This window comes from Vanessa cardui, chromosome 16, assembly GCF_905220365.1.
Source record: "Vanessa cardui chromosome 16, ilVanCard2.1, whole genome shotgun sequence".
Classification (NCBI taxonomy): domain Eukaryota; kingdom Metazoa; phylum Arthropoda; class Insecta; order Lepidoptera; family Nymphalidae; genus Vanessa; species Vanessa cardui.
The window spans coordinates 11,831,641-11,843,906 of NC_061138.1; the positions used below are offsets into that span (position 1 = coordinate 11,831,641).

At 32.7% G+C, this 12,266-nt stretch overlaps 2 protein-coding genes across 2 annotated transcripts in view; one reads left to right on the plus strand and one right to left on the minus strand.

Moving 5' to 3' along the window:
• Window positions 1–269: 269 nt before the first annotated feature.
• Window positions 270–5,411, minus strand: LOC124536126 (zinc finger CCCH domain-containing protein 15 homolog). The gene is made up of 7 exons (XM_047112581.1): window positions 5,126–5,411; window positions 4,581–4,782; window positions 4,125–4,225; window positions 3,295–3,429; window positions 2,507–2,773; window positions 1,495–1,722; window positions 270–632 (listed from the first exon to the last, which is right to left on the minus strand). Exons 1-7 carry the CDS (start codon window positions 5,195–5,197, stop codon window positions 441–443), a joined length of 1,197 nt encoding a protein of 398 aa, XP_046968537.1. The 5' UTR covers window positions 5,198–5,411; the 3' UTR covers window positions 270–440.
• A 447-nt stretch (window positions 5,412–5,858) lies between these two features.
• Window positions 5,859–12,266, plus strand: part of LOC124536128 (transmembrane protein 64) — a 29,772-nt gene continuing 23,364 nt past the window's right edge. The window contains exon 1 of the mRNA XM_047112585.1: window positions 5,859–6,700. Coding sequence (XP_046968541.1) covers window positions 6,161–6,700 — 540 coding nt within the window. The 5' untranslated portion in view covers window positions 5,859–6,160. The remainder of the gene's footprint in view (window positions 6,701–12,266) is intronic.

Here is a 12,266-nt window from a genome sequence, read left to right on the forward strand (position 1 = left end):
TTGGTAACAGTACAAACAGATACAAACCTTGCAAAATTCATACTTGTTGCTATATTATTTATTTCAAACAAATCAAAAATCCAACTTAGCCAACATTAAAAAAATTTTTTTCTTAAATTCATAATTAATACATATATTATACATAATAATTTATTCAAGGTCTTGATTTATGATGTCATGTCATATCAAGGTCAAAATTGTTTATCTCTACCTTTTCCTGCCTTGGGAATCGACTATACATATATGCTGCATTTAAATGATAAAAATAATTTGCTTTATTAACTATTTATTGTTCAATATGATGCAATTTTATGTGTACATTATATGCCGAACCATCTTTGAAAAATATATATTCATGTGACACATTAGATCAACTAATACGCTTCATATTTTTAATGATCTTTGATGAATCTGTCAATGTTAAGGATTCTAATTTACAACTAGTCTTCCAAATCCAAATTCTGAAGTTCTTCATCTAAGTCTTCATCAAGGAACAGGTTCTCATTGATCGGTACAGCACCAGAGTCGGGAGATGTCTCAGCGTTGTTGCTTTCAGTTGCCTCACCGTTTTCAAGATTCTTTTTGTTTTGATGTAATCTATCTTCTGTGGCTTTCGTTCCTGAATCGTCCACCTGAAAAGATTTGAGAAAGTCATTGTCATGTCACCAGTTATGTTAATTTGCTACCGGGTATAAATTTGTAACAATGTGGTTGAAAATGGCTTTCAATCACAAATATCACTTCTTATGCCGTCAAAGCGTCGCCATCTATGGAAATTAAGATTGAATTAATTTTGTGCCCAAAATGACAGCAACTCAGCAATGATTGAAACAAAAAAAAACTTCAGTTAGCAGTTTGGCAATTAAGTAATAGGTGAATGTTTTGTGAACACTGTTGGAACGCTTTAAAGCCCCACCAGAGGCTAATAGCTCTATGCAATTGTGGAATAGACGGGCCCCTGATTTGGTAACTATATTGAAATTGTATGATCGTGAGCAGAGTTAATAAGTCATAAGTCCATGACACAATACATTCCAATTATTACAGTATTATAAACGGTGGTGTAAGAACATCTGCATGTGTGTGAGAACATCTGCATGCGTGTGAGAACAGCTACATGTGTGTGAGACCATCTGCATGTGTGTGAGAACATCTGCATGCGTGTGAGAACAGCTACATGTGTGTGAGACCATCTGCATGTGTGTGAGAACATCTGCATGCGTGTGAGAACAGCTACATGTGTGTGAGACCATCTGCATGTGTGTGAGAACATCTGCATGTGTGGGAGAACATCTGCATCGGTGTGTGAGGAAATCTGTGTGTGTGTGCGCGCGCGCGCGTGTTTGTGTGTGTGTGTGTGAGGACGTCTGCGTGTTTGTGTGTGTGTGTGTGTGTGAGGATATCTGCATGTGTGTGTGTGAGCATATCTGCATTGCACTGGCGATTTATTTTGACCAAGTATTTGTAATATACTATTCGTTAAGCACTACTCACTTCCGAGGCCTCCATGTTAATGAGATCCAGCTGAATGTCTCTGTACTCGGTGACATCTTTCTCATCGTCATCTTGGTCGTAGTTGCGCAGATCGAAGGTCTCATCATCATCATCCGCGTCGGCCGCCAGCGCGGGATCGAACGAGAACATCTCTCGGCCGGACAGCCCAACGGCTCGACCGGCTTTGAAGTCGTTTCTCTTTTGCTCTTCTGCTTTGGTAAGCGCTTCCTGTAATGGTCAATTTCATGGGTGAGTGAGCCAGTGTAACTACAGGCACAAGGGACATAACATCTTAGTTCCCAAGGTTGATGGCACATTGACAATGTAAGGAATAGTTAAAATTTCTTACAGCGTCATTGTCTATGGGCGATGGTGACCACTTACCATCAGGTGGCCCACATACTCGTCCGCCAACCTATAACATAAAAAAAAAGAAAAAGAAACCACCCACGAGACTAAAGCGGTTGAATAGGCGTGACGTTTTTATTTTATTAACTAGTAATCGCGTGTTTTAGCGTGTTGTCATGTTCAGGCGTAAAAAGTTGCCGATGTCCTTTTTTAGAGTTCAAATTTGCTTCATACCAAACTACATCAAATTCGGTTCAGCGATTTGTTCGTGAATGAGCGAAAGACAGACAGAATCACTTTCACATTTATAATATAAATATATCTGGCACCAAGGTGGAAGCTACGTGTTATATTAAGGGAGGGATAACATTATAAATACTAATTAATTAACACGGCTAAACCATGAACATAAGTTTGGACTCTAACGAAGATTATAGCATATTTTTATTATGCCCAACATTTGACGACAATTTCTAACTACGAGCTATATCGCGGACAATAACTAGTGTTAAATAAAATGTTGATGTTCTTTTGTTTCACACAAAGTAGAACGGAGCCAATATTTTCGTGAAAGTTTAACAAACATACATACATCCATCCTCACAATCTTTGTAGGATTGGATATGTAGAAGAATAAGCCTATTTTAAATATATGTTTAAATACCTGTTTCTCTTTGATTTTCTTCTTCTTCCAGGCGAGGAAGGTTTCCAGAGTAATCTTAGTTTGGTTCGGACCTAAAGCAGCCCTTTCCTTTTCTATTAAATCGACAAGAGATATCTCATTCTTTTTCTCTTCCATTTTCTTTTTGTCTCGTTTCAAAACGAAGCCAGCTGGCAGTGCGTGCCTGTATATACATTTCGAACCTGAAGGGCACTCCCAGAACCAACCGTATTTTGACTTTTCGACAGCTTCCAAGAAATGTTTGCAGATCTGTGGACATATTGAATTTGAATATATATGCAATTTCACAATTAGTTAAAACAATAAAGAGTTGAAAAAGAAAAAAAAAATCACATTTATAACATTAATTAGGATGGTCTGTATAATATTGTTATCTTGATTGTTGGACTTGTTATTATAACAATAACAATGTTATTTAATTATTCTGTTTATTTTCTGAATAAGAAATTAAAAGGCTGAGTCTCTTTTGCGGTTTCTTTGCAGGTGTTTCTTTTTCCGAACCGGAGGTAGTGTTTAATTTGACCATCAATAAGTGTAAAGCTTCTACGTTGAATAAAGGAATTTGTTAGAATGTTCATATGTTGACGATTTTTTCAGATACATCACATAATGTCAACATAGTTGAAAAGTCTGGGAGTTTTCGAAGCTTATGCATTGGTGTGCATTCTAATTATCAATTTATAGATAAAACACCTACCACTGTTACTGATACTGCATTTATAGATTAATAAGCCACATTTAAATTAAGTCATTATGCAAATTTGACTCACAATGTCAGTCGTTGGGCGTTGCTTGTCTTCCGCATGTTTCTTCTCGACCACCTCTTTGAGCTTTTCTTCATCCCAATTGTCCATGTTGTCATCATCATCATCCCTCATATCCACATACAATGACCTCTTCTCTGCCTGTAACGATATAATTTTAGGTATTTATATATAATATTCATCTATATTATTTAAAATATGTATTTTGGAAAAGTTTATAAGTGAAGATATTGTTTTATTCATAATGTTGTCTTAAATTTTCGCGATTATTACACATAGAAATAAAACTAGTTATAACGGATTTGAATCTATATTAATTATTTTTGACATCCCAATGTTTCGAGCACTTTACAGCGTTCGTGGTCACGGGTAGATTCTATCTGTGGTCATGGGTACAGTCCATCCGTGGTCACGGGTATACGCGATTCGAATCCGTTATAACTAGTTTTATTTCAATTGTTTTATTCACTCTGCAATAGTTTTCAGAAAGCTAAGAAGAGAACTGTGAAGATTGTTAGTCATGAAGGATATTTTGCATCACATAATTTCACGACTTAACTAGTCCAAAAAAATACATATATGTTGGATAATTGGAGTTTGTCAAATCTCTATTATGCATTGTTAAAACTTTTCCTTAGTATTTGATACATAAAATATGACCAGTTATCATTTAAATTTCTCGAAAAATTTTCAGATAGCAAGAATCCTATTCTACTAATAATATCACCATTTTACTTTACAAAATGTATGATATGTTATGTTTAAATCAACTTTCAATAATTCATTTGAAGTGTTAATCAGCTTCTCCAATCAATTACAAAGCACTCAGTACGTACCTTTCTTTCAATAGTCAGGTCATGGGAAAATTTACACCTATCACCCTTCGTACATTGTCCTTGCTTGAAGAAAGCACATACCACTGATTTGGGATCAATACCTGTAAAATATAAAAACATCATTATATTTCAAATTTATTTTTTATTTTTTCTGAAACTCATCAGTTTATTTAGGAAAGACAGTCGAGTGGTACAAACACATCTCAATAAATGATTACAAGTTTAAAACTCGGTTAGCACCATTGAGCTCTCATGTGTTTAATTCGTGTTTATAATCATACTCAGCAGAGAAAAAAAAATTAAATATGTGTCATATGTATTATACAAATACAATCATATGTGTTTTCCCCTTCAGTGGCAGAGGTGGTGGATTTAACTTCCTTTTTTCAGAGAACTTCTCTGATTAACAGTAGTATGCTTTACTAGATAACTTTTTAATTATTTTTAAATGTTTACCTTTTTCAACCTTCTGAGTTTGCACTGGCTTGAACAACAAAGCTAATTCTTTCTGTTCCTTAAGTTTAGTCTCTTTATCCTTTTTCTTATCATCCATAGGCTTTGCAGGGTGTATTCCGCCACTCTTGACTTGTTTTTCCACTTGCTGAATAAACTTTTGCTGTTTTGCTCCCTTTTTGTTCTTTAACCCAAATGTTTTGTCCTGAAATTACAGATAGAAAATTTAAAAAACATTGAAACACTCCAAATTGTGTTAAATGAGTAGGGAAATCAGAATACACTGTCAACAAAAAGCTTGGGGTAATGCACTTCTGAGGAGCAAATGAAAAGCGCTTTGAACATGTAATTGGGATGAATAGACTAGCATAGTAAGTTGAATGTCTCTAGCCATTTACTTCGAAGGTAACTATCAGGATTAGTTAAATATCTCCAAAATCAGTAATGAGATTTATTTTTGGTATTAATAAATAAAAAAATCCTAATATACTTTTCTATTCAACGAATTCATTTGTCAATAAATTAGTGGTAAAAATAAAAGAAATTACCTCTATGACTTTTTCCTTTTTCTTCTGCTCAGTCTTTTTACTGGCAGAATTGCCAGCTTTTTTCGGAGGCATGGTTATGTTACGTTGTGTCCTTATAACAACAGGAACTAAGTTATATCAGTAATTCTATGTCTTAAATAATACTTTTACTTTCGCAGGAGAAACTGCGGCTTAAAGGGATTTTTACATCCGATTATTAAGTAAAAATTGTCCACTATAAAAATCGTCGTGGAACAGTCAAGAAACACGAGTTGACTTAACTTTGACATTGACAATTCGTGGGAAACTGAGCTGGGTTGGCGATGAAAATAAAAACTATTGCCTATCGATTTTTCAACATATGACATTTACATAAGAATACTTTATACAAAAAAAGAAATTTATATATTTATTACAGAATAGCGAGAATTGTATTCGTAAATAGATTTCAGACACTAAAAAAATTAGCTTAAGTTAATAAAATTATTCAAAAACAGTATTTAAATAAATTACTAGTAAATAAATAAAATATAGACTTGTGTTTAATAATAATAATTAAAATGAATAATGTCTTTGTTACGATATAAAAATGAGTGTGAACTGGTATTTAAAAAAATAGTTATACATACATTTTTCTTAAAAACAAGACTTAAAGAATGATGTACTAAACTAATACATAGTGAATACGAGAACAATATTAAGAAAAATAAATTTCTTAATATAAATATTTTCCTTTGTTTAGCAGTGTATGTGTATTCTTTAGAGTATGTCAATATAACACATATTTGTATAATCTGTATTACATGAGAATAGAGTAAAAATATTTGTTAGTAGCATAAAAGTCAGCGACTCGGTAGTTAGTTAGAATCGGAAAAAATCAGATTTTAGTTGATATTTTACGTCACAATTGTCACACACGGTCAATCTTAAATTTTATCCCGTGTCGAAATAAACAGTAGCGGAAAGTAGGCCATGGCGAATGATAGTCTATTTTATTCGTTATTATTCGGTGCAACGTTAAAAAAGTCGTGTTTAAGTCATCAATAAAATAAAATAATGGAAATTGTGGATATAGAGGACGGCCAAGCCGATCCTTCGGCGGTAACAAGAAAGAAAAGTTTATGGGCTAAAATAAACAACAGGACCACATATAGTTATTTATTTAATATTGTTATTTCAATATTATTACTTACGTGTCTAGTTTTAGTGTTATATTTCTTCAAAGAATATCTGAAGAATATTTTGTACTGGGTGGACGCGCAGGATCCCAAAATTATATTTTTGTTATTTATGGGACTATTTTTAATTGTAAGTTTCCCAGTGACGATTGGATATTTAGTGCTTATAATAACCAGTGGATATTTATTCGGTATTGTGAAAGGCTTAGGAACTGTAGTGGTAAGTGCGAACTTTGGTGTAGCAGTGGCACATTTTACGTTGAAATTGTTGAGAGGATACTTGCCTCTCGACCGACTGCTGAAGAACGAGACGGCGAGGGCTCTTCTCAAAGTGATATCTGGGCCTCAAGCGTTTAAGATAGTATTTTTTGCCAGACTGACACCAATTCCTTTTGGTCTTCAGAACACAATTTTCGCAGTAAGTATTTTTTTTATAAATTATTTTAGGATAACTTCAATAAAATATAAAACTCGAATTTTTAAAATTTATTTAATATTTAAGAGTTATTTTTCAACTTCATATCTTTTATTATAAAACATCTTATTCCTTAAAAAATAAATGACAAACCTATGTACATGCTTATATGTAATCATTTTGATTATAATAAATAATTTCAGTATATATTTTAATTTTGTTAAAAGGTAAATACTCTTTCACTGTTCTAAAATATTTTTTTTTCTTTATTTTTATTGATAAATTTTATAGATTGATTGCTTTACATATAATATATTTACTATACCAATTAATATATTTTTAATTATAAGTACCCAATCTGATAAAGATATAACTCCTTAAAATAAAAACAGTTGTAGATAATGAATAATAGACATTGTTATAACTGTGTTAAAGTACTATTATATTAACAAGAAGATTAATGGAATAAAATGATTAATGTTATGGAGTGTGTTAAAGAAATTCATACCTTATATACAAAAAAGTATTACTTAATTTGATTATATACTCTCCTTGTAGAAATAGATTATAAAAGAAAGAAAAAAAACCATACCACTTTATACAAAAAGGGAATTTTCTCTAAGTTAATATAATAAATGAAAACTACAATTTTCCAATTTAATAAGCTTTTATCTTGTTTCCTTTAAAAATGTGATTACATATTATAAAAAATTAAATGCATCCTTTTGAGTGGCTTATAAATAATTTTAGCATGGTCTTTGGAAGTCACATCTAGAATTCTAGAACTTATTGATGATTGGTCCATGAGCTACTTTTTTTATGAGAAAATCCCACTGGTATTATAATTTGCAAAACATTTGATACTTTGTTTCAATTAGTGAAATAAATGAATAATTAAATTGCAGACAAGTCTCTTATCAAAACAAAATATGGGTTGATTAATTTTGAATTTTTTTTTTATAAATTAAGGCATAGATGCAATGTCAAAATGCATCACACAGTACATCCTTATTGGTTCCTTACCAAAACATATGAACATATTAAAACATATGAATAATCAGATAAAAATCAAACTAATTAACTTTGACAAAATATTTATTCATATGTGTATTAAAAAAAAAGAAAATACTTCAATTTGTCAGTAAACAATCAATTCATTCTTTAGTTACTTACAACTGAGTCAAGCCTTTCTATTTGTATTTACATCAAATCATTGTTTCTTGATAGATGTTTGTAGCAGGGTTGCTAACTTTAAAGATATAATAAAAAAAATAGACTGTTTCTTAAATAATTGTACAAAAAGGGTATTCCACTGTACAGCCATTACTGCTGTATATTGTAAAAGCTTTTTAAAGAAACAAATAAAAAAAGACTTAAGGATATTAAGAAATAAATCTTTTTGTTTTACACTCTTATGGTATATTACCTATTGTGTAACCCAAAACACTGACTATGAATATTTAAATATTTATGGAACAAATATCAAGGTTGAAGATGCACCATTTCAAACATTTTAAATTTATATGAACATACATCACGACAACCCTAAATATAACACATTATATATTCCATGCAACAACCCTTATAAGTGTACAGAAGTAGAAGGTCATAGTAAATACCACATTTACCTTTCTTCATTATTAAACACACATTTCAAGGAAAATTTATGGTTTGTGCTGTTCAATTATTCACTCAAACCTTAACATGTGAATAGGTCAAAATGTTTTTTTTTTTAAATGTTACGTGTGTTAATTGTACATCTTCAATGTCATGCAGTTAGCTATTAAGAGGTTGAATATAATATTCGTTCATATTTTTGTATTATCCTACATATGTGATAAGTCATTGTCAGTTGCCAGGAGGATATAGTTTAATTTGCCAAGTAGGTCAACTAACTTTTTTTGCACACTTGAGAAACCCCTCTTCCCATAACAAGGTCAGGTCTCAGAATACTCATAATTACCTCAGTCCTAGCTGGACTTCTTTAGAGTAGTGGGGTGTTCAGGTATCCTTATCCTAGGTATCCTTCTTTGGTGAAGTGGGTTAGCGCAAGCAACTTTGGTTTGCGATGTTTACATCGTAGAAAGGGGGACCGCCGACTTGCCCTTGTCCAGCGGGAGGTCTTCACCTATTTGTATAATGAAGGCATGTCGTGTGTGACGTCAATGCACCATATTGAAGCAGACAGGCGAATCCTTGCACGTTAAATACTGATCCTCGTAATTCATATACTTTAATACTTGCATTATCCAAAAGAATACGACGTGATCCTTAGAGGTCTAAGTGGTCACGAATTTCCTCACTTTGATCCTTTGATCTTCCACCTTCGTGTCAAAGCTCGTTTAGCCTCACGTTATACGAGTCTCCACCTCCTTCGCTAGTTGAGTCGTACATCCCGTATCAGACGTACATCGTATGCCCTTCCGGTACACTTCACAAACAATCGGTACTCTTCGAGAGCCTTCGCACTTAAGAGGAGATCATCTGTAAAGAAAATAATAATTTGATGCTCAAATTTTGTACGTATAATATTTTGCTAAAATTCTCAGAGGTAATCAATACTTATAGAAATTACTATCGAACGTATATTATTTACCTAACAATTATTACTAACATATGATCGAAGCTGCAATAACAAATGCCACGGACGGCTTTATGTCTCAGTAGCAAATACGCAGACCGAAATAAATGTGTTTTCGTTTCAAAATACCGAAGATTTAATTTAGAATTGATACGTCATTAATTTTGTTATGAAAATTTCGAAACCGTGTTCTGTTTTGCGTCCCGACGTAGTTGTAAGCGGTGAGATGACGCGCCCCCTCACTGAAAAGTGCTATGCCCTAAATACTACAGGCGCCTCTTGAGGTTCACAACTTACATGCATGTAAAAAAATTAAAAACCGCAACGTACTAAACTTTAAAACTCGTTAGTGTTCCATTTTTAAAATCCTATATAACTTGAATGCATGAATATAAATATATATTCCACTATGTTACGCTTTACATTAATTATGCACATACATTATTCACTGTAATATTTATTTGCGCTGTTTTTTTTTGTAACATAAAAACATACGTTGATGAAGATTGAAAATAATGTTTCTTCCTTTTCATCATACTTAGTCTGTAGTTCTGTATATTTATTAACTCTATATATATATATATATGTACCCACAAATAACCATCTGGATTACCTGCCTATTAAGATGATCTCATAGACTATTACTACTTTTTTTATTTATACCTATTCTTAAAATATTGTAGCTTCAAGGACTAAATATATGGAGCTACTTGGTTACCATCGCAACAGAATAAATTTGAAATAATCCAAATCGGTATAACCGTTACCTAGTTATATGTGGACATACGTACGTGATGAATGTGTAACCTCCTTTTTTTGATGTTTTCAAAAGCGTTGACCTTGAACCCAATATCGCACAAACACCAAGTGCAAATGTTTAAAAAAAATATTTACTTTATAAAATCGATGTAACATTTGTTAGTTTATTGAGATACTTTCTGTATTTTTCCAGCCAGTATCTCATAGACTAACAGAACATAATTTTTTATACTATCAACTTTATAATTTTTTTAATGTTCATTAATTTATATTTTATAGAAAGACCAGATATATCAGAGATATACATAGGTGTATATGCGCATGTCATAATCTACATTTATAAAATTTGATATCTCGAAAACTGCTTTGAATCGCCAAGAATCTTTCGGGGAATCGTCTCAGAATACCAAAAACAAGGCCTATGCAACATTACAGCTCAATCGGAGGTGGAGGATTTTCGGAAGTGCACCCTTTTCGTGAATGTACTCGTATTTGCAATGTCTAATATTGACAAACTGATACCGATTTTTTTAAATACTTTTTGGTGGATTAGACGACTTGATAGTTAATGGTCACCATCGTACGTAAATATTGGCGGCGTATACGTTCCCACCTTGGGGACTATAATGTTATCTTCCTTGAGCCTATATTGCACACTAGCTCGACCTATCAAATGTAAAATATCGAAACGAATTAATTATTGCTGTTTTGGGGTAGAATATCAGAAGATTCCTTGACACCAACCCAGCCCAAGCTGGTGTAAGTACACTACCTTGTTTTTATATCGAACCGCCATTTTTAGAAGATAAAATCGGATGATACAACAAACAATTTCAAACATTGAAATGAGGATAAAAAATGAAAAAAAAAATCAAGTGACACGAAATCGTTGATAAAAATTAAAGTAGGAATATAATTAATGAGAATTTGACGAAACTAAAGCCAGCTAATGAAAACAATTTGCTAGTTTAGTCAATTAATCCATTACATTCCTCTATTGGAGTGACAAAAATCGAAACCAGAGTAGCGTATGACATGTATAATTAAAAGTTAACCTCCGCTACGATGGTCATAAAACAATAAAGCGAATTAGCAACTCGAGAACGTGACAAATTGTTCGTATCTGAACGGACAGTGAAAAAAGATTTGCGGTAGGAATTTTACAACTATTTGACAAGTAAGTGACAAATGGTTGATGTTTGTGGATATTATGATAATTAGTTAAGAACGTAACTGTTATTATCTCTTCTCTACATCTATAGCACTTACCTGTTTTCGTTCTAATGTTCTATCAGCAAAGGTTGCCTGTGAGAGATTTGTCAAATATTTATTTCTCTCATGTACTCATGTGTTATGCAATAAATTAAAGGAAAATAAATCCCGATCCCGATCGATTTCGGTGATGGTGCTCAATCAAGTACGACCAGTTACACAGGCGATATTATTGCAAAGGTACACTCTCTAGTCCATTGCTTTCATATTCCGATCAAACGGCAAAACCGACACCATACTCTTCCAATTTCCAGACTCCAGGCTGCTCCTGAAAATTAATCGACAGAAAAACCCAGTAGCCCTATATTTTCCCGACCTTGTGCACCCAGCACCTCTGAATCTGTGGCCTCATATAAAGCTACTTTACCAACGTGGCACTTAAGAATATAATGGAGTTGTTTACTGAAATACATACAATATTGAAGTCATACGAGATGATCTGTTTAGTGTTTACACTTTAGTATCTATAAATTATCGTATTGAAGGAAACCAATATGATGATATCATCTCTTGCTTATTACTAAGACCATATTATAAGATACAATATATAATAAGACATGCGCTGCGAATGCAAAACGACATATATGTTTCTTGTTCATCCGTTAAAAACTATATCCGCTTGTATGTCTATCTGGACTCTGGACTTAGGGATAAGGACATAAGATACCGTAAAAAGTATTCTATTACTCGTATCCGAAATAGAAATGACTAGTCCTAGGATCGGATCTTGTATGTATATAACATTCAATTGTATGCCTTAATCTGATAGCTTTAAAGATTATAGTCAGTAATTGTCAAAGAAAATACATAGCTAAATGTCATATTACAGCAAACTAAGGAAAGGGAAGTTTTTTGTAATATCTGGTTGGTACCAAAAGTAATTTGCCATATTATGACGGAAGTGACTGGCAAAATGGAAAAATTCTCGTTCACGTATTGAATGTACTAAAATTAGGT